General features: G+C 35.3%; 1 protein-coding gene and 1 pseudogene across 2 annotated transcripts in view; one reads left to right on the top strand and one right to left on the bottom strand.

Moving 5' to 3' along the window:
• Positions 1 to 3309: 3309 nt before the first annotated feature.
• LOC308494176 (calponin-3-like) lies at positions 3310 to 3915 on the top strand (annotated as a pseudogene). The gene has a single exon. The product of its transcript is annotated as a calponin-3-like (transcript).
• A 6226-nt stretch (positions 3916 to 10141) lies between these two features.
• Positions 10142 to 22884, bottom strand: part of MOXD1 (monooxygenase DBH like 1) — a 77033-nt gene continuing 64290 nt past the window's right edge. Inside the window, exons 9-12 of the mRNA XM_081045363.1 lie at positions 22405 to 22464; positions 18104 to 18246; positions 12100 to 12268; positions 10142 to 11617 (exon numbers count right to left, since the gene is read on the bottom strand). Coding sequence (XP_080901489.1) covers positions 11450 to 11617; positions 12100 to 12268; positions 18104 to 18246; positions 22405 to 22464 — 540 coding nt within the window. The 3' untranslated portion in view covers positions 10142 to 11449. The remainder of the gene's footprint in view (positions 11618 to 12099; positions 12269 to 18103; positions 18247 to 22404; positions 22465 to 22884) is intronic.

Raw genomic sequence — 22884 nt, 5'->3', positions numbered from 1 at the left:
CAATCAAGGCTCAACTATAACAGGAAGGCACACACAACCCATACAAGGGACACTCCTGGAACACCTGAAGCAGGTGACCAGGCAGACTGTGCCAGGGTCCCACAGGATACCTACTACATAAAGCCACCTGGCCAAAACTGGGAGACACAGCAGATCTACTTAATACATAGAAACAAACAGAAAGGCAGGCAAAAATGAAGAAACAAAGAAATACTTTCCAAATGAACAGGCGAAAACTCCAGAAAAAGACCTAAAGGAAATGGAGGCAAGCAACCTACCAGAGAGAGTTCAAAACAGTGGTTATAAGGGTGCTCAAGGAACTCAGTGAGAACTTCAACAAAGAGATTGCAAGCATAAAAAAAAAGGACATACAAACCATAAAAAAGAACAAGTCAGAAGTGCAGAATATAGGAACAAAAATGAAGAATACACTAGAAGGAATCACCAGCAGACTAGATGAAGCAGAGGATCAAATCAGCAACTTGGAAGACAAGGTAGCAGAAAACACTCAATAGGAACAACAAAAAGAAAAAAAAAATAATAGTAATTAAGAAAAGCACAGTTTAAGGGACAATATTCTCATCATAGGGGTACCAGGAGGAGAAGAGGAAAAGCAAGGGATTGAAAACCTATTTGGAGGAATAATGACTGAAAACTTTCCTAACCTGATGAAGAAAATAGACATACAAGCCCAGGAAGTGCAGAGTCCCAAACAGGCTTGCACCAAGACACATTATAATTAGAATGGCACAGTTTAAAGACAAAGACGGAACCCTAAAAGCAGCGAGAGAAAGGCAACTGGTAACTTATAAGGGTGCTCCCATAAGATTGTCAGCTGATTTCTCAACAGAAACTTTGAGGGACAGGAGGGATTGGCACAAAATATTCAACATGATGAAAAGCAAGGACCTACAACCTTGCTCTCCCCAGCAAGGCTATCATTTAGAATTAAAGGACAGATAAAGAGAAAGCTAAAATAGTTCATCACCACCAAACCAGGATTACAAGGAGTTTTAGAGGGACTTCTTTAGGATGGGGGAATAAAAGATCAAATTATGAATAAAATACAATAGCTACATATCTATCAACAATTACTTTCAATATCAATCATCAAATGTTCCACTCAAAAGAGATAGGAAGGCTGAATGGATAAGAAAACAAAACCCTTATACATGCTGCTTACAAGAGAATCACTTCAGATTGAAAGACACACACAGACTGAAAGTAAAAGGATGGAAAAAGATATTTCCTGAAAATGGAAACAAAACTAAACAAAAGCTAGGGTAGCAATACTTATAGACTTTAAAACAAAGGCTATAACAAGAGACAAAGGAGGGCCTAGTAATCCCACTTCTGGGTATTTATCTGAAGAAACCCAAAGACTACTTTGAAGCAATGTGCACATCCATTGTTTACAATAGCCAAGATGTGGCGGCAGCCTGGGTATTTGTCAATGGATGAACAGAGAGGCAGTGGTACATATATACAGTGGAATATTTCTTGACAATGGAAGGGAATGTGTTCTTGCCATCTGCAGCAGCATGGATGGACCCGGAGGGTATTGTCCTGAGTGGAGTATGTGAGACAGAGAAGGACAGATGCAATGTGATTTCGCTTATATGTGGAATCTAAATAACAAAATAAACAAACAAAAGAAACAAACTCACAGATACAAAGAATATGTTGATGGTTGCAAGATGGGAGGGGGTTTGGGGGGTGAGTGAAAAATCAGAAGGGATTAAGAAGTAAAAATTGGTTGTAACACAGTAATCGTGGAGATGTAGGGTGTAACATAAGGAATACAGTTAATAACATTGTAATAACTATGTATGGTGTCATATGGGTACTAGATTTGCTGGGGTCTGGAGCAACCCCAGATGGGAGAGGTTTCGGGGGCAGGGTGAAAAAGATGAAGGAATTAAGAAGTACAAATTGGTAATTATAAAATAATCATGGGGATGTAAAGTACAGAAAATATAGTCAATAACATGGTAATCACTATATATAGTGTTAGGTGGGCAATAGACTAGTCAAGGGGATCACTTCTTAAATTAAATAAATGTTCAACCACTAAGCTGTACACCTGAAATTAATATAAAATAATATTGAATTATCAACAGTAATTGAAAAATTAAAAAGGAGGGAAAAGGTGAAGGGGAATGAGAGGTCCAGATTTTTAATTATAAAACAAATAAGTCAAGGGGATGTAATGTACAGCATAGGGAATATAGTCAACAATATTGTGATAACATAATATCGTGTCAGACGGTTGCTGGACTTATCATGGTGATCGTTTCTTTAGGTATATAAATGTTGAATAAGTATGGTGTATCCCTGAAACTAATATAATATTGTATGTTAGCTATATTTTAATAAAAATCTTTTTTAACAAAGTAAGTAAATTGAAAGTGCATTTAATACATTTAACTTACTAATAGCCTCGCCTACCTTCACTGTGCTCAGAACAGTTACAATTAGCCTATAGTTGGGCAAAATCATCTCAATGCACTGCCCAGCATCACAACAAAGTATCTTACTGCATGCCATTAGCCCGACGGAAGATCAAAATTCAAAGTACAGTTTTTATAGGTCAAACCATCTTAAATCGGGGACAATCTATATTCTGTCCAAAAGAAACTCACTTTAAATATAAAGACACAAGTCAGTTAAAGTAAAGGAAAAAAAATGGAAAAATATATACCATGCTAACACTAAACCAATATCAACTAAATATGTTTAAATTACTTTGCTATGAACAGGTATCAGCCTAAATTTATTTATGTGAAAAACAATATCTAGGGGCCCCAGGATATATTTGAAATCTCTATATCTTCCTATCAATTTTGTTATAAACCTAAAACTGCTCTAAAATATAAGGTCTTAGAAACAAAACAGTGTCTACAATTGTTTAAGTATCTTCTGTTAGGCACCCTATTAAATGTCCCTTAAACATCATCTAAGTGATGTTTCATATATTTTATGACTGTAGGAGGGATCCTTATTTTTTTAGTGTATAGTCACATTTTATAGCATCTGCTAAAGGAAATCAAGTGTTAAATGGGAGAGGAAATCCCAGCAGCAGTGTATTTATTGTTGATATCCAGACATCATCAAGAGAAAATATTTTTGCCCCAGTACAACTGACAGAAACTTGAAAATAATAGTTAAGAGCCGACCCGAGGCTCTGCGGGACCCAGTGAGATGGAGCCTCTGAGGCACTGCCTGTGCTCCTTGGTGGGGGCCAGGAGCGGGGAAGCCGAGTGGGAGAACCCCGGAGCCGAGCTCAGCCTCTTCCTGCAGCCCATCACCATGACCCACTTCAATAAGGGCCCTTCCTAGGGGCTTTCGGCCGAAGTCAAGAATAAGATTGCTTCCAAGTATGATCATCAGGCAGAAGAAGATCTTCGCAATTGGACAGAAGAAGTGACCGGCATGAGCATTGGCACCAACTTTCAGCTGGGCTTAAAAGATGGCACAATCCTCTGCGAACTCATAAACAAGCTACAGCCAGGCTCCGTGAAGAAGGTCCATGGGGCCTCGTTACACTGGCCTCAGTTGGAGAACATTGGCTACTTTATTAAAGCTATGCAGGCTTATGGTATGAAGCCACATGACGTATTTGAAGCAAATGATCTTTTTGAGAATGGAAACATGACGCAGGTTCTGACTACACTGGTGGCTCTAGCAGGTCTGGCTAAAACAAAAGGCTTCCACACAACCATTGACCTTGGAGCTAAGTATGCAGAAAAACAAACAAGACGTTTTGATGAAGGGAAATTAAAAACTGGCCAAAGTGTAATTGGTTTGCAGATGGGAACCAACAAGTACGCCAGCCCAGAGATTACCAATATAGTGACCAAGGCATTGATTATTAGATTCACAGAGACGAGCTCAGTATTTAGCCCATTGTTTTAATTCAGTGAGAACCAAGCTAGCCTTGAGTAATTTTTATCTTGTCTTCCTAAAACACTATTATGCTTATTGTACCTAAAACAAATATTGCCTTACATACATTCCTTTTTCCTTTTTCTGTCTCTTCCCTAAATAGTTGCCTTTTAGTGCTGTAATGGTTAATTCCTACAGCATAACCAATAACTCGCATATGAAGTAAAAAGGAATACTGTGAAAGGGGAGTACTCTTGTACCGCCAATTCTTTTATTACAGATCTATGCATTTTTACAATCTTCTACTTAAACTGGTGTTTTCAATTAATAGGAAGCTTTTTTTTTTTTTACAGTTTAGTTTCTGGTTTCTATGTGGAAGACTAAACTCATGCTTATAGCTAAGGTGGTGTTTTCCAACTGAATTTAAGATGCAGCATTTTAGAAATTTACATATCAATGTTTCTACAGTATTGTTTGCTAATTTTTAAATAAAATCATGATCCGTGTGCATTTGTGATTATATGTGTACTCATTCTCTCACCTGCGCTGACGGTATCTTTTCAGAGGTGTTTTCTAAAGGAGCGTGTACAAAATCAGCCTTGAGACACATAGGTCTGGGTGGTGCGTATCTTCCTCCTGCTTGTGCCAATGTATCAATGTAGAGTTGCTGTTTTCTTCAACTGTATTTATTGCTGCATTTCTCAGCATAAACTTATCTCATTGTATTTTTTTGTAAATAAATATTTTTTTGACCATTCATGTATGTAAAAAAAGAAAATAATGGTTAAGTTGGCAATGGACTTTGAATAAGAAAGACTATTTCTACAGAAGCTGAGAAAAACTAGCCTTCCTTTGGAAAAGTTTTCCTTGGAAGTCACATCAACCGGGGCAGTAAAGCTGAAACAATGGAGCAATTTCAAAATCGCTGCGTGGCCCTCCCAGCTCCAGGTGAGGTGAGTAACCCACCAGGCACGGAGGCAGCACAAATGACTTCAACTGAATAAAGGGGAACTGCAACTCCTGTCTTCAGTGTAACAGCAACTGGGTCCAGACTGGAACAAAGCAAGTGTTTCAGGTTATTTCCTAATGGCCATTCTGAAATTACACATTCTCCTAACACTACTTTTCTAATGAAGAGGTATCACAATTCTAATACATTATTTGTGTTATTTTTCCAACAAAATAGTGAATTATCTTTATTATTTTAAACTTTTTATTTTTGACAAGAAGTTGAAAAATTAGTACAGATAGTGTGGGGACAAAACCCCAAAAAACAGTTTCCAGGCTCTCGGCCTCACATAGAAAGGTGCTGGCTCGGGTAGTAAATGGCCATCAACTGTGATCAGATGCCAGCAGTTGTGGCTAGTTGGCCGTCAGCTGTAACCCGTAGGCCTTTGGCCACTAATATAACGGCTGTGGCTACGCTAGCAGGAAAGGAATGGGGGCTAGCGAGAAGATGGTGGCTGGCAAGCGCGGACTGCTGTTAGGCAGATTATGTAGATCCTGCTTCCTGTGTCTCCAGCCAAGCCTCCAGCGAGAATATATTGGTTTGACTCCCCTATCTATGGCTCCGTGGGTGTTCCTGTTTGGCCTTACCGTGTCCTGCATTCTTGGGCGGGGAGCGGGAGCTGAGACCCTGCACGACAAATGGCGCAGCGAGCAGGGTCCCCTGCGCGACAGATAGTCTGTGTACCATTCACCCAGCTTCCTACAATAACTTCTTATATGATCATAGTACATTGTCAAAGGCAATAAATCAACATTGATACAATTAAGTGAACTACAGACAATGTTTGTATTTCACCAGTATTTGCATGTATTTTTTTTTTTGAGAGGAGGGGTACATAGTTCTATGAAGTCTTATCACATGTATATATTTGTGTAACTAATACAATCAGGAAATTGAACCATTCCATCCCCACAAAGACACTTCCTCATTTAAGCTTTTTATAGTCAAATCCTACACTCAACCTTAATTCCTAGAAACTACTGATCTGTCTTCCATCACTATAATTGTGTCATTTTGATAATATTATAGAAATGGAATCATACATCATGGAACTTTTGGAGATTGCCTTCTTCACTCCACATAATGACATTGAGAATGATCCAAGTGCGTGTATCAATAGTTCATTGTTTTTTACTCTTGGGTGGCATTTCATTAGTGGCATGTACCCCAGTTTGTTTTTCCATTTATCCATTTGAGAACATTTGGGTTGTTTCCAGTTTTTAGTGATTATAAATAAAGCCGCTGTGAACATTCATGTAGGTTTTTGTGTGAACATAAGGTTTCTTTCCCTAGTTTAAATACCCAAGAGTGTGATGGCTGAGTCACATGCAAAATGAATGTTTTACTTTATAAGAAATTTGCAAACTTTTTATCAAAGTGGTTGTACCATTTTACATTCCCATCAGCAATGTGTAAAAAATTTATATATTTTTGTTTCACATCCTCATTGGCATATTTTCAGTTTTTAAATTTTTTTTATTTTAGCCATTCTATGTATCATGGGTATTTGTCTAATTATTGTTCATTGTATTTCTCTCTCACAGGCTATCAATTCCAGGTCAGGACATTTGTCATATTTTTGGCCTGACCAAGATTGGTGCTATCTAAATGAGAAGATGCAAGAAAGAACAAGGAAAAGAAGGGGGAATTGGAAGGTGGAAGAGAGGGTGGGGAGAACCAAGAAATGGATGAGGAATCTGTGGGGACAATGTTTTTTTCCCCTCAAACGCCAGGCTGTTGTTTTGCCTGCAAGAGCAGACTGCTGGGCCCTCCAGTAATTAGAATATTTCTGCAAGTGTATGGACATCTGCCGTCACAGTGGTACCCACAACCTTTAAAACCAAATAAGGACTTCAGTGATCTGTCACCCCTTCTATTTTTGGTAAGGTCACAGCACCAAAAGGAGATAAGGAACCCATCTTATCCCTTGACCTGTCATCCCATACTTTGTTCTTGATTAATCAGGCCATTTTTACTTGTGGAAGACTGAAAGGAAATGCATCAATTACTTTATAGAGGGGGCCCATTTTAAACGCCCTATTAGATTTCTCCTCTTGACAAACCATAGGTTCCTATTTCACACTGGAACAAATATATTATACCACTTTTGTGGATCAGAGGAGAGAACACACTAAATGCAAATTATCTTGACAAATCTTGGGTGTGGCTTGTACACATATAGGGTGCTCACTAAGGAAATTGGAGAGACGGTTGTCTTAGACTTCTTTCTAAGGCCCGTTACCTTTTGCAGGAACTCTTGTTCATTCTTTCATCTGAATGAATACTCCATCCAGTTTGTCTCTTCTAACCCGCTGAACCTCACCACATTCCATTAAATTCCTTCTCTCTTAGAAAGGAATACAATTTAATGTATTGTCTTCCTCATTACCAAAAAATTATGTTCTCTTTTCAGAATTTTAAGCTGCTGCCAGCTAGGCAAAGTTTTTCCATCCATCCTCCAAGCTTCTGAATTCATGAAGCTAGATTACATGGACGGTTATCCCTTTTGCCTATTTACAAATGAGCCCTTACTCCAAGACATAGTCTTCAGTTCATCTATAGTTCTGTCTACTGTGTTTTTCTACCGACAATAAGATACACCACGAAAGAATTTTATATGACGACTCTTGATTTATTTAGTCTGACATTTACATCATATTTGGTACAAACGCTCTAAATCCAGAGTTTGAAATACTAAACATATTTAGCTTATTGGAATTTGGCAATCTGCTTAAAAATTTAAAAAAAAAACATAATTGGAGATATTCTAAAACTAGTAATTTCAGAATTATTCAACTAATGTTTATAATTAAATTACTATAGGCAATTCACTGAACTAAACTCTACAGGTATAATTTATAATTTAAAAGGAGATGATGAAAACTTTTCCTTTAAATCACATTAGACAGCCTAGTGGACATGGATTTTTAAATAACTATTTTAAGAGGATTTTTAAACATTTAATATTTTATTCCAGCTTCTTCATTATATCTGGGTCAACTTTAAATCAATCTTATGTTCATTGTAATGAAGTAAGGCAAAGATGTAATGTCAATTCTTCATATCCGAGTAGATACTGAAAGTTACTGTGACCCAGAGACTAAGCATTGTGTAACAGTTCCAGGCAAAAGTGTTTTTCTATGAATATGCAATATTAGCCACGGGATACAACCAACGCTCTCCTCCTCTGCTGGCTCTGTGCTCACTCATCCCATGTCTGTTTTCCTTTAAGTTTTGTTGGCAGAGTGTTCACAAGTATAATTTATAAGTTAGATAGAATTTAATGAATCGAAATCACACAGAAATAATATCCTTATTGGAGATGCAGGCATATGTTAAAGAAAGATCTTTTAAACTGTTGATTTAAATAAATTCATCCGTAGGTAATGTTGAAAATAAGTTCATAGCTCTACAAATACCACTAACATTCAGGGTAGATAGCACATTTAGCTATACACAAGACATATGTCAAGTACTACAAGTCAAGAGGTATACTGTAGGTGAAAAAAAACTATGCCCTATGGCCATCAGAATTGATGCTATATTAGCTATGCAAAGAGATTTTTAAAAATCATACCTACCGTCTCTGTTTTTCTCCCTAAATTTGGGCTTCAGCTTTCTTGTTCACACTGCATTTCAGCAGTGTCTGACTCAAGGGTGACTGACTGATGAAAAGTTAGAATTATTCAAAGGCTGCACATGGACTTTCTGCAGAGTCCATACATATGTACAACCACATATTAGTTAAGCAAAGGACATCCTGCAGGAGAACTCTGTTAACCTTCAAAATATAAAATTTTAAGAAAAGGCAAGAGAAAAACTTCCCTAGATAATTAACAATCACAAAAGTGACAGAAGAAAGCGTGTAACCTCAGGAGTAGGCGTAGTATCCCAGGGTACTGTCCACATATGGCTTCTGACAAGGGGATGGATTCGTTATAATTTAGTCCAAATCCTGTGGTTTTATAATTTGGAAACCATGTAGTTTTAAAGAACGCATACTTCATATGAGGACTAAATGGTCTGTGGAAAGCAACACTATTTTTGCACATTTACTGTGCCATCTGAGTTACGGGATTTACAACTCTAGCAAGATTAACAAATGACTTCAAGCACTGGGAATTACCCTCATCTGTCCTGGGATTTTCTTTATAGAGAGCCAGTGATGTAGACGCAGAGAATTCCAGGGGGGAAACATTCCTCTACTTTTCCTTGTTTACAAAGCATGTTCTCACCACTGCTCAGGATTTCACTTAAATGCTTCAAGCTTTTATTAATGTGAAGAAGTATATTGTTTAAAAATAGAGAACTAATGAGCTAAATAAGAAAGAGATTAAGAAATAATGATTAAGATGGTTAGATCAGAATTAAACGTAGAAACAAAAAAGTAAGAGATAAGAGAAGTTAACAATCTAAATAGTCCCAAAATAGAAGCTGAAGTATAACATACAAGGTAGAGTAAAACGACAATTTGGAAATAAAAAAAAAAGAGGTTTAGAATCATCACAGTGAATAGACCCATGAACACAAGTGGAAGGCTCAGGTCTGTGAGGCTTTTTGCAGTTGAGCATGACTAGCTTGGAATCTTCAGAAAACTTGTTACAGAAACCTGGACGTGATCTGCTGGGGAACTTGTTTGCCCCTAGGAAATGGGTAATGTGACTTGATCAAGGGCAGCAGTACAAAGCCTGGGCTGTTCTGGGAGCTCTGCTCAATGGAAGAGCAAACTAACTTAGAAGTGAATCAGAATCCTATAGAATTTTCACAATAGGTAGCCTATCCTAATTTCAAATAAAGAGTCAATTTCTCAAAATTCCATATATTCATGAGAATTCCTAGGAGAAGAAGAATGTTATCTTGATTCTTAGTAACATTGGATGGAAAAAGAGATTCCCCTGGTTCCAAAAATGCAAGCTTCCAAAACTTGTGTATCCTTTACAAGCCAGTACGTTTACCTTCCTTACCAAGAACAATGAAAACAAATAAAATATGACATAATTTCCAAAGGATCGCCATTTACTTTGATATCTCAGATTCAGATATTCTGAAGTAAAAATAAACATGAAATTTCAAATAGGGAATGTTTGGGATTATCATATTTCTTATACAAATATTTGGATGGAAAAGCATAGAATCTGATATGGCACTTATGAAATAAAAAGAAATAAAGTTAACTATAAAATATGCCTCATAAATATTACAGACATTTCATGATATGGACAAAATGCTTAAAATCAAGAAGGAAATACTTCAAAACTTAATATTTATTTTAAAGACAATATAGTCTATGTTGAAGACATTGTTTGCTTGGGAGAAAGGCCTTAAAAATGGAATACAAAAAAAATGGAATAGAAAAATGCAACACGCTTAATTGTTTGACTGGAAACATGAGTCAAATGGAATCACTTGCTTTTCTCAAGACGTGTACAAGATACCACACAAAATTTTAATTTTATTTAGTTTATTAATACAATCCAAACTCAAGAAATGAGGAAAGGACACAAAAACAAGATTTAACTGAACTATACAGAACCAAAAAACTAAAGAGAACCAAAAGAGTGACAAGATTTTCAATTGGTGACAATTTTATTATGGAAAGTTTGCTTATTAACTAATATAAAAATAAATCTAATAGCAACTGTGACTCAAAATGAGCCAGGACACAGCACATGTGACACCCAACACAGTCAGTGAGGTACCACATGACCTCACACCCTCCTTGGCTAGCTCGCACTCTCTGGCCTTTGACCTGGGACCTGTAGAAGGACCCCTCACAGCACAGGGTGTGCGGCCAGGTATATTTTCTCCTTGGCCTACAGTCAGTTCTGTACCATTTCTGTTTCTCATAGCCTCTTTCTTTTTAGATAGTGACAGAGCTCAAGAAAAACTCACCTGGCCAGTGCTGAGCAGGGAAGGATAAGAAAGTACTTTGAGATGGGTTAGGAGTAATTTGGGAGTACCAGTAGACTCTGATAAATGAAGAGATTAGAATGAGCATCATCCAAAAGGACTGAGGTAAGGGGCCTATGGATAATTCACAGAAAAGGACAGAACTGGATAACATTGACGATAGGAGTGTAACATTGGTACACTTGGGAAGTTGCACACTCAAAGAACAATAAAGAGGAAGAAAACTGGAACGGAGAGTACTTCCTTTTACAGTTTTAAGATGAAAGCATTTTTGGAAAGGAATCTAGAAGCCAAATCAAAAATTAAAAAGTAAAATAGTAATAGAGTGTTTAAAATAAAATAATACAGTAGGAAATAACTCTTTTACTTCTGCTTGACTTTGTCCAAATTTTCATAAAGGTTATATTAAGTCAGGTCAGTTTTGCTTTATTGGTAATTGATACATTTTATCAGGCTTTTCTGAGGAAAAGAAGAGAACCCAACGGACATCTCTCAGTTAGACTGGGAGAGGGGGAAGGAAGGGAGTAGATGACAGGTAAGTCTCCACAGTCTTCACACTCACTCTTCATGCCCAAAGTATCTTTAACCTGCGTGTTAAATGGCAGGCTTGGATCACAGAATACATCATCACCAAGGACAACAGCATTATGACCCCAAGTGTAAGCTGCTCAGCACGCTGCTGAGCACCAGGAAGCACGCGAGCACCTTGGGAGAGAAATCTCTGTGCAGAGAAAAGGAGGGAGAGGCACACACCAAAGGCTCTGCCTTATACGTTCTTTCTATATCTGGAGGTAATGCTGTCATCCCTTGAATCTGAAAATGAAAGAGCAGACAAAGCCAATGAGTGCATGATCTAAGAGCAGAACTGCAGCCAAGCTTGCTCAGCCCCTGCACTTCTGCAGGGATAGAAGGGGTCAGGGGTGGGGAGGGAAGCGGATGTCTGCTGAAGTTGTCAAACATAAGGGGGAGTCAGAACCTTAGGGATTCTGAGGGAAGAGAAGAGGACCTAGATATGCCTTTGAGAAAGAAGACATACAAAACAGTCTTCATTGCTTTTCAAAACTCTCATCTCATCCTCATCCTGCTTCATCACAACTTTAGTTTTAGAATAAATTTCCCTCTTCAAAGGAAGTAGAACCAGTAGTTTTCAGTCAACCCAAGTAATCATTAAATAAATAATCAGCTAGACCATTGGATTTATAGATATTTATCTGTTCCTCAGATTTTACCCGTTGGGGATGCAGGTAAAACAGGACATCTGGTTTCCCCAAAGATTAAAAAAAAGTAGGGCTTACCGACCACTCAGCATTGTCTGTCTTGGAGCACCTCACATTCACTGGCAGGCTAAGGACAAGCTTATTGAAGGAGAGACCGTCCTTTTTAGTCCATTTAAACTTATTCATTGCGTCCATGAAGGAAAGGTTTTTATATTGCTTGGGGCTTTTGATAATGAAAGGCCAGGTCCTGAATTTAAAAAACAAACAAACAAACAAAAACTCACAATTAGTTATATTCAGAACAAAAGCATTGCATGTTTCCATTACTTTTCAACATTCTAAAATAGATCTCATACTTTCATTTTTACCCACACATAACCTACTGCAATGTATTGAGGAACTCATCAGCAGTTACTAGAAGACATACATGGCAAATAAAGTCTTTTTGAAAACTGAAATTCCTTGTTTTAGTGACGGATGGATATTACATTTAGACAAATAATTTTGGTTCAGAAAGCTTCCCCAGAGCCTCACAATTTCCCAATTTTTTTGTGTTGGCTCTAGTTAACAATATAACTGGTAAGCAATCAGTTCTGAAGAGTATAATGCTAATAGTGAGATACAGAAATGTGTACGTTCCCAAAAGGTCCTGTAAAAGAGATGGAAATTTCAATTCCATACAGTTGAAAAGCCTGTCCCCTAGTGGCTGCCTTCTTTTGGTTTACCTAAGTGGAGACAAATACAAAAGATTGAAATTCAGTGTTTTTAAAATTTTACTGAGAAAAAAAAAATACTCTTCAGATGACATGCTGCGTTCCCACTTGCTGCTGTGAAACAAACATGTTGAAATGGTCAAGGAAGAAAAAAGAAATCACAGAAGAATAAGACTTGCGTGAAAAGATACTCTTCACTGAAGATAAGTGTATATTATTGATCCCTGAAAAGAGGAAAAGTATAAGTGTTGACACATAACAAAATATTCCACGAATGAATTCATGGATCTTCCAGGAGATTATTATGGGTAACCACTGGATATCTGGCTCCCGTGACACTCTAAGAAGATATTTCAGTGATTTCCAGTAATTACCAACTAATTAACCTCCAGCTGAGAAATCTACATTTTAATAACTGATCTTCGTAGTTTTTTCATTTATGTGTGTCATTATTCTCTCTCACATATATAACCTACTCAGGCACATTGAATATTATCTTTTTAAATAAATAAAACATCCGTCTTCCAATTTTTTTAGAGTTATGAAGATGAAGTTTTAATCTCTAAAATAAAATGATTTCCTTCATTCTCTAGTGATACATGAGTAAAATGATGAATAATATATTAATATTTTTCTATTCTTCATTCCTAATTTTCTTTAATTAAAATCAATATATCTTTGTTGAGTTTTAAATGCATTATTCTGTACAGACTTTAAAGTTAAATACCATAAAGAAAAAGCAATCAGCATCGCACTGCATTAAGCATATCTATCAATGCTCTAATAGCATTGTAAAATTAAAGATACTGTGAAGACTTGCAGAGATACAATCCAGAAATAGTATAAAATAAAAACTTGACTTGAAAAGGGACTATTATGATTACATACAATGTCTTTTTAAATACACTAAAAGCTATATCTAGGTTTTATTGAATATAAAATCAAATAATAAAAATAAAACTTACTTTTCAAAAAAGGTAAGATGTCTATTTTGAAAAACAGAAAATCAACTACTTAACTAGGGAAATGCTGGTGGGAAATCACCTAACACACCACAAGATGGCAGTGGAATCCCTACCAACATGCTGAGGGGGCCTAAATCTTCTGATTTTTATGTAGCTTCAATGATAAGAATGAATACTGTATTATTGTACATAGATAAAATCCTGAAAATCTTTGCTGATAGAATATATCAGGAAACTAATATTTCTTTTGCGATTTCACACCAGAAAGTAACATAAGAGGTATAAACACATTCATTAACTTACTATAAATATGCGGAAAGGATGTAGAGAAACCCAACGGTTCAGATGTTAGAGAGAGCATGACGAAGTAACCTGGGGATGTAGTCACCAATCTCTCTCAGATGACATCACTCTCATGTTTATTGTCTCCCTTGCATTCCTACTAACTTTGTCCAGGCCCTTATTCTATAATAACGTCACACTGTCATCTCTAACCTTTCCAGACTATCCTATACTACACTTCTAGATTACCCCTGGAGAAAAGAGAAAGAAAAAAAAAAAGAAAGAGGAGAAATCCTGAAAAAGTGAATACTTAACCTGAATATTTTTCCTTAAAATGACATTTGAGGACTTACCTGCTCTTATTTCCAGACATATTATAAAACTATAATAACTGAATGTGTTATTTTACTAAGGCTAAACATGTACAGCAATGGCACAGAATTCAGGTTAAATACATGTACATATCTGAGAAATAGTCACTATGTGGTTAAATTATTTTCGACAAACATTCCAGGGTAATTCAACAGAAAAGAGTAGGTTTTTCGATAAAATGGTTCTTGAACAACTTGATATCCCTATGAAAAACAATGAACCTCAGCATTTATCTCAAACCACCGACAAAAATTTATTCAAAATGAATCATCAACCAAAATGTGAAACCTAAAACTATAATCTTTTTGGTGGGGGGTGGAAACAGAAGAAAATCTTCATTGCCTTTGTTATGCAAAGATTTCTAATACAGGATAGATGTTAAAAGCACAAAACAAACCAAAAATGGTAAATGGACTTCAAAAAATACAGCTTAAAAAATGAAAATCAAGTCACAGAGAATCAAGGAGAAATTATGTATAAAAGTATATCTTAAAAGGACTTATAAGTATAAAGAACTCTTTAAAAATATAAAAAAAACTCTTACAAGTGAATAATAAAACAATCCAACTAAACAATGGACAAAAATTTGAACAACTAAAAAGGAACATTTATAAATGACCAAAAGGCATGTGAAAAAAGACTCAACATTGTTAGTCAGAAATGAAATGAAAAATAAAAACATAATAAGATATAACTACATACACATTAAAATAGATAAAATTTAAAATACTGAAAATAGAAAACAGTGAGAAGAATGTTAAACATTAGGAGCTCTGACACATTACCAGTGAGAATATAAAAAGGCACACTGATTTGGAGAAAATTTTGAGTCTGATGAAATAAATATAAACAGCATACAATCAGTGATTCTTCCACGAGGTTTTAACCCAGAAAACTGAAAACATATATTCATACAATACTGTTCATAGTAGCTTTCTTCCTAATAGCCAGAATCTGGAAACAATCCAAATGTCTGTCAACTGGTGAATCGTTAAATAAACTTGGGTGTATGCACAAAGATGAATGCTACTCAGCAATAAAAAGAAATGGACAGCTGATACATGCACCAGCATAGATGAATCTCAGAAACCTTGTAAATCAAAGGAACAAGGCATGAAAGAATACATAGTGTGTGATCCCATATTTATAAAATCTAGAAAAGATCACTAATATAGTGACATAAAGCCAATTGATTCACAATTTCCCGGGGACTTTGTGTGGGAGGTGGGATTTTTCTCCAGATAGGCTTAAGAGAACTTTTGGTTATATGTTAAATAGTTTCTTAATCTTTCAGTTTCCATTTCCTCCTCTATAAAACTGGGATTGCAAGTCCTGCTCTATCTATTGGAATTGTGTAAAAATAAATTAGGTGAAATTATGTATGTGAAAATACTTCATAAACTATAAACTATTTTACACAGCATTTTGGTGTTTGTAGTTTAGTAGATCAAGACTTCTGGTCTGGTGGTCATGGGCTGTCTAGATAGGAACTCAGTAGAACACATCTATGAATAATAAGTTTAATTTTAAAAGAAAGGTGTTCTTAGTTCATAATCTCTAACCCCTATAATATTTAGAAACAAAAAGTAGATCATAATTATACATTCCCCTTCGGCATCGGCAATTTACCACATCCCCATTAAGTGTCTTTTGTCTTCTTCTTAAATACACCCCCTCAAAAATCTATGTGTATCTTTTGCCTAATTATATCAGTTTTAGGCAAAAACTTTTCATTTTGAAAATTCCTAATCATTAGAAAATTCTTTCCTATACTAAAACAAAATCTACACTCCAAAATTTCTACCTAGCACCCTAATTCTTCTCTGTGGTGTTATTAAGAATAGATAAAATCCCTTTTTTTCTACATCAACCTTAATATATCCAAAACATAATTTTTTAATTTCTTCTTCAAACAAGTTTCTCTTATATCATGACACCATTCACACATCTTCATTTTCCATTCACTCTTCCCCTTCTCTGACCATCTCCCTGAGATGTAACAATCACTGAAGTGCAGTAAGTGCTACTTTCAAAAGATAACCTAAACGTAATCATTTCTCATAAACTCTATAACCACCACCTTGATCTCTCACATCTCACCTGGACAGTCACAACTGTCTCCTGGTTGGTTTTATTCTTTCCAATCTCGCCCTCTTAGAGCTCTTCTCAACACAGTAGCCAAATTGACTTTTTTAATACCCTACAATGGCTTTTCTTTGCACTTAAAACCCCAAATCCTTATGTTGCCTATAAAGCCCTACATGACCTGGTCCCACTTGCTGCCATCCTCCTCACTCATTCTCTACCAAATTTCACTCGCTCCAGCCAAACTCACCTCCTTGCTGCTCTTTGAACCTGCTAGCTTTTTACCCAGCATAGTGTCATTATACTGACTCTTCTTTCTGCATAGAGCAGACTTGGGTATCTTTGCATGGCTCACTTCTCATCACTTAGGTCTGTTCAAACACCACCACCTGCCGTGGATTGAATGGTTGGGGCCTTCCAAAATTCACATGTTGAAATCCCAACACCCAAGGTGATATTATTAGGAGGTGGGGCCTTTGGGCGTCTCTGCCCTCATGAATGGGATTTAGTGCCCCTATAAAAGCCACTTGAGAAAGCTCCCTTTCCCTTCCTGCCATGTGAGGTCACTGTGAGAAGATGACCATCCATGAGCATGTACACCCTCACCAGATACTGAATCTGTCAGAGCGTTGATTTTTGACTTCCCAGGCTCCCAAACTGTGAGAAATAAATTTCTGGTGTTTATAAGTCACCTTGCCTATGGTATTTAGGTTAGAGCAACCCAAAGTAAGACAACCACCCCAGCATGCTTTTACCATCCAGTTAATAGCAGCTACACACATCCTTCACTGTCTTGATTATTTTCATAATTGACTAATGTCTAAAATTTTATATTTATATTGTTTGTTTATTAGCTCTTCCCCATTCTAGGATAGAACCTTAAGAGGGCAGGAATAATATTTATCTTGTTTGTTATTTTATGTTCAGTAGTTTCTATGATATGCAATTGTGCAGAAAGTGTTAACATAGCAGGCCTGAGACTGCCATACTTTGAAATGCCTGCTTGAATGGTTGATTGGGCTGGCATCAGGGAACTTAAAAATAATAACCAAGTTCCTATACTCATATAAAACTTCCTCTAAGTGATTGCACCTAGATTGTACAAATCATTCAGCTTATGTTGAACACCTGCTTTCCTTTTGGGAGTTCAGAATTTTGGTACTTGCTAAGCAGAGGGCACCTATGTGACCAGTTCCCCAAAAAATCTGGGCACCGAGTCTCTAATGAGCTTCTCTAATTCATGACATTTCATACATGTTGTCATAATTCGATGCTGGTAGAATTAAGCACATTCTATTTGAGTCCACTAAAAGTTGTTTCTTGGAAGCTTGTACCTGGTTTCCCGTGGACTTTGTTTTAACCCATGTGCCTTTTTCTTTTTGTTAATTTTTCTACATCTTCTTTCTCTGTAATTAATATTAGCCCTGAGTACAACTATATGCCGAACCCTTTTGGTCCTCCTTATAAAATCACTGAACCTGAAGGTAGTCTTGGGGACCATGGACAAAGCAACCAGGAAACTTACCTGGTCTCCCCAGTTGAAAATAATCTAATAGAACAACACGTAAAGAAATTCCATGACATGGTGATAACTCCAATATGAAAATAATGCCAGTCATTCTCTGAAATATGTTACCCCTGTCATGAAATTGACTTATTACTTACGTGACTGGCCTGTAGATCTCCTTAACACCAATGAACTGAAGTTGTTCCATAATGTCTGGAATACTTGCACATCGAGTAAGATTAATTCTTGGGTAATAAAGAAGGTAGGAGAGACACATTTCATTCCTGGTGCTTAGTCCTCCCTGAAAATGGAGATGTTTTACTTAGAAAAGTATATAGCACACAAGCCACCAATGTCATATATGTCCTTCCAATATTGAAAGGTAATAAATCTTGAAGCTGAAAAATAATAATCTAAATGACAATTTAGTTTTTTAAAAGGTAGTGACACATTTTAAAACTAATAGAATTATTTCCATCTCTTTAAAGGTTGCCTTTCTTAAACAACCTACTAATTTTCTTAAAGTTCTGTTTACATGATGTACAGATCGCACCACAATGAACATTTCCAAGGATTGTGGGAACGTTTGCTTAAGATGATACCAGTCAGTCAGTGTGATGAATCTTTGACTGACTGCACTGAATTTTCTATAAACTCATTTTCATGTCTATAAACATCAGCTGCAGCATATCACAGGAGAGACAGATTTTACATTTTGAATATAGGTAGTAAATTATCTATTAACATTTTTAAAAAGCTCAAAGGTACTCAGAAGAAGAGAATCTAGCGTTGCTACAACATATTGTTTACAATGTCCAATGTTTATCCAAAAGTTATTAAACATGAAAAGAAACAAGAAACTATGAGATGTATTTGGGAAAAAGAAGTCAATAAAAACTGATTATGAGATAATACAGATGCTGGAGTTAGTAAAAACGTAAAAGCAGGTTTAAAGAGTTAAAAAAAAAAGATGTTCAAGTAATTAAAGGCAAATACATTAAAAATGAGTGAACAAACAGGGAATGGAATCAGAGAAAACATAAAAAGAACCAAACAGAAATTCTAAAGTTGAAAAGTACTGTAATTGATTTAAAAATTGACAAGATGAGCTCAACAGCAAATTTGAGATGGAAGAGGAAAGAATCAGTGAACTTTAAGATAGATCAATAGAAGTTTTCTAATCCAAAAATCAGCAAGAAGAAAAAACAAACAAACAAACAAACAAAAAAACTTAAAAAAAGGTGAAAATTCCTCAGAGACATGTGGGATAATATTCCAACATACATGTATTTAGAGTTCCAGAATGAAAAAGAAGAGAGAAAAGGGTAGAAATGATATTTGAAAAAATAATGGATGAAATCTTCCCAAATTTAGTAAAAAACATGAACTTACAGATGCCAGGAGCTCAACAAATACCACAAATAAATGTGAAAAGAGCCATACTTATACACATCATAGTCATATTGCTGAGAGCCAAAGACAAAAAAGAAAATCTTGAAAGCAGCAAGAGAAAAAAAACATATCACATATGGGGGAACAATAACACAATTGACAGCTGAAATTTCATCATAAACAAGTGAAGTAACAAAAAGATATTGGAATTACATATTCAAGTTCTGCAGGGAAAAAGAAATTAACCAAGAATTCTGTACCCAACATATCACCTATCCTTCAAAAATGAAGGTGAAAAACTTAATATTATTGTCCGTGGTTGTAAATTAATGTAGTGGCTAATATGCAATGACTTTACAAACTACAAAAACATAATGTCTTACACTTGATGAGTAAGGCAGAGTTGGGCAAAGGGAGAGCACCAAAATGTACTAAAATAATAATTTATTACATATTTAGTGACATATTTCATGCAAACAAAATTATATATAAGGCAAGAGAAAAATAAAGCTAGCTCCAGTGCTTTGACTACGCTGTGTGCTCATGTTCAATTATCTTCCCCATCCTAACCAAAGATGATGATTATCTCCATATTTTGTTTATCATTCTATTGCTTTTCATCACACTTTACATTTAGTTTATTGATGTATGTATCCTTAAATAATATACTGTTTAATTCTACATGTTCTTAAGTTTTGAATACATATCGTAACTACATACTGTCTGCTGCAAGCTTGCTCTTTTCAATCAATGTTATGTTCTTCAGATACATCATGTTAATGCATGAATTGCTTTAGTTCATTAAGTTTCATAACTATATACTATTCATATATTATATGGACATATTATATGTATTTGTTTTCCTTTTGATAAATAATTGAGCTGTTCCCAGTTTTTTGTTCCTGTCTTGTTAAATGTTACTATGAATATTTTATGTTTCTCTCCTGGAACACTTCCTGCAAACATAATCTCAAGGTTAAATCTACATAGGAATGGATCTGGGTAGAGCATATATCAATCCCCAACTTTACTAGAGAATGCCATGTTTTTTCCCCAAAGTGGTTTTATAAATTTACATTCAGCATTGCCAAATTGGTGGGTATAAAATATCTCATTCTCGTTTACATTTGCATGACTGTGATTTCAAATGAAATTGAGGGTTCTTTAATATGTTTATTGTCTGTTTGGGCTTTTATTTCTATAAAATATTTTTTATATTTTGCTTTTTTCTATTGTATGTTTGTGTTATGTAACTGATTTATGAAATTTCTTTTAATAAATGCTGGATAGTGATGCTGTTTTAACCTAAGTAATGCAAATATTTTTTTCAGTTTAAAATTTATTTTCACTTAATCATGTTTTTTATTACCAAAAGCTTTAATGTGCTCAAATTCATCAATCTTTTAATGCACAGTTTGTGCTTTTTATGTTTTGTTAAGAAGTTCTTACGTACTACAATCATGGAGATATGTATTTTTCTCCTAAAGGTTTTAAAATTTTGCTCTTCACATTTAATATTTAATCTACTGAGGACTGATTTTCCGTGTATTGTGCAAGATAAAGATATAATTTTATTTTTGTCATTTAGATACCTAATTGTCTCTGTGTTCTTTAATAAAAGTCTATCCTGTTTCACTTATCTGAATGCCATGTCTATCCTAAACCAAGTTTCCATGTAGTGGATTTGTAGGTCTTGTTTCTGGGATTCCCTACTCAGTTCCACTGTTCTAACTCTGGACCCAAAGCACACTATTAATAACCAGAGCTTTAAAATAAGCCTTCATCTCCAGTAGTTTGTTGCTCATTTTGTTCTTTTTAGTAGTGTCCTACCTATTATTAACATGTGCTCTTCTGTGTAGATTTTAGAATCAATTTGCTCTGTATAAAAGCTAAAACTGTAAATTTTTTAAAAATAAAATAAAAAATATAGGAGAAAATCTTTGCAGCTATGCGAAGATTTCTTAATTAGGATACCAGAATCCTAAATCATAAAAGCTCTCTGAATTTTTTACTAGAATTACATCAAATTTATAGGCCAATCTAAATAGAAGAATTATTTTTATTTTACTGAGTCTTTCTACCCATGAATACAGTATCTCTTAACAATGTGTTTCGCCTTTTTGCTTCTTCTTTTCTGATCCTCTTTTTTTTTTCCAGTACAACGTTGAATAGAAATAGTGATAATAAATATCCTGTTCTTCTTCCTGATTTTTAAGGACTACTTCTAAGACTTCATTTAGTTTGATATTTGCTACAAATTTTTCAAAGCCAATTTTTATCTGATTAAGACAATTCTCTCCTATTCCTGGTTTGCTAAATGTCCTTCTTCCACGACAATGACTGACATAAATTTTATGAATGCTTTTTCTGTCCCAATTGAGTTGATCATATACCCTTTTCCTTCAATCTCTTGACTGAAGCATGGTATTAATAATATATTTTCTAATTTAAACCAAATTGCCATTGTTAGCTAAACCCAAATTGGTCCTAACATTACATGTTTATATAATGCAGGATTTGGTTTGTCAATACTTTGTCAAAGATATTTCCATCGGGTGCATATTGTTGACCTCTCTCATACTACCATTATCAAATTCTAATATTAAGATTATGCTAACTTCATAAAATCAGTTGGTAGGAGATGTGTTCCCTGGAAGATATAAGTAAGGCATGAATGATCTGTTTCTTGGATGTTTGGCAGAACTCCCCGGTAAATCTGTTGGGATGAGATTTCTCTTTGGGTCAGAAGGCTCTAAGGTCATGTAATTCATTCTTCCTTTTGAAGTTGATTCATCTAAGTCCAGAGTCATGTAAATGGTCTCTAGTGACCACAGTTATTTTATTAATAATATTTGATGAGGAAAAACTAAAATATTAACATAGTGTCATTAGTTAATCTGATAAAATGCTACAATTGCTCTGATTTGACTTTTATGATGTTTCATGTTCAATACACTCAGGAATTTTGCTTCCCAGTGAGAATGATTTTTAGTTTTTTTCTTCTAAAATCAAAGTTTATTCCTCTTTCTCCACAAATAAATTTTAAGAATAATAAAAATTTTCTTACCCAAGTCATCCGGGCTCTATCTTTTGTGTTGTAGCGACACTCAGTAATTAGATTATCTCCCTAAAACATAAAAGTAAGAGCTTCAGATTGGAGTTTTATGCTGTTTTATTTATCTAATACATTTGTAGGCCAACAGTTTAATTTGCTACATGAAGGGATGCATTAAGTAATTTGATTCAGGAGAAGACCCTTGATCTATTAAATTCTAGAATTGCTAGTACAATAAGCAAGCAAACAAACAACTAAGATTCTCTGTGTTTAGGCTAGAGTCCAACATGTTCTAACTGCATGACCTTATATAAGGAAATAAACATTCTGGGCACAATTTATTCCTCTGAAAAATAATGATAAAAATAGCACTTATAATATTTAATCTTTAGGAGAGATGAGACACTTCATAAATGTTAGTCATAGATAACTAGCTATTGTAATTATTTCATTATTTACTTTATTTTCTCTATAGTTCTTTAGTCATGTCTT

The sequence above is a fragment of the Rhinolophus hipposideros genome (genome assembly GCF_964194185.1).
Source record: "Rhinolophus hipposideros genome assembly, chromosome: 3".
Taxonomy (NCBI): domain Eukaryota; kingdom Metazoa; phylum Chordata; class Mammalia; order Chiroptera; family Rhinolophidae; genus Rhinolophus; species Rhinolophus hipposideros.
Note: the sequence above shows the minus strand (reverse complement) of the source record. Positions and strands in the feature narration are given on the sequence as shown.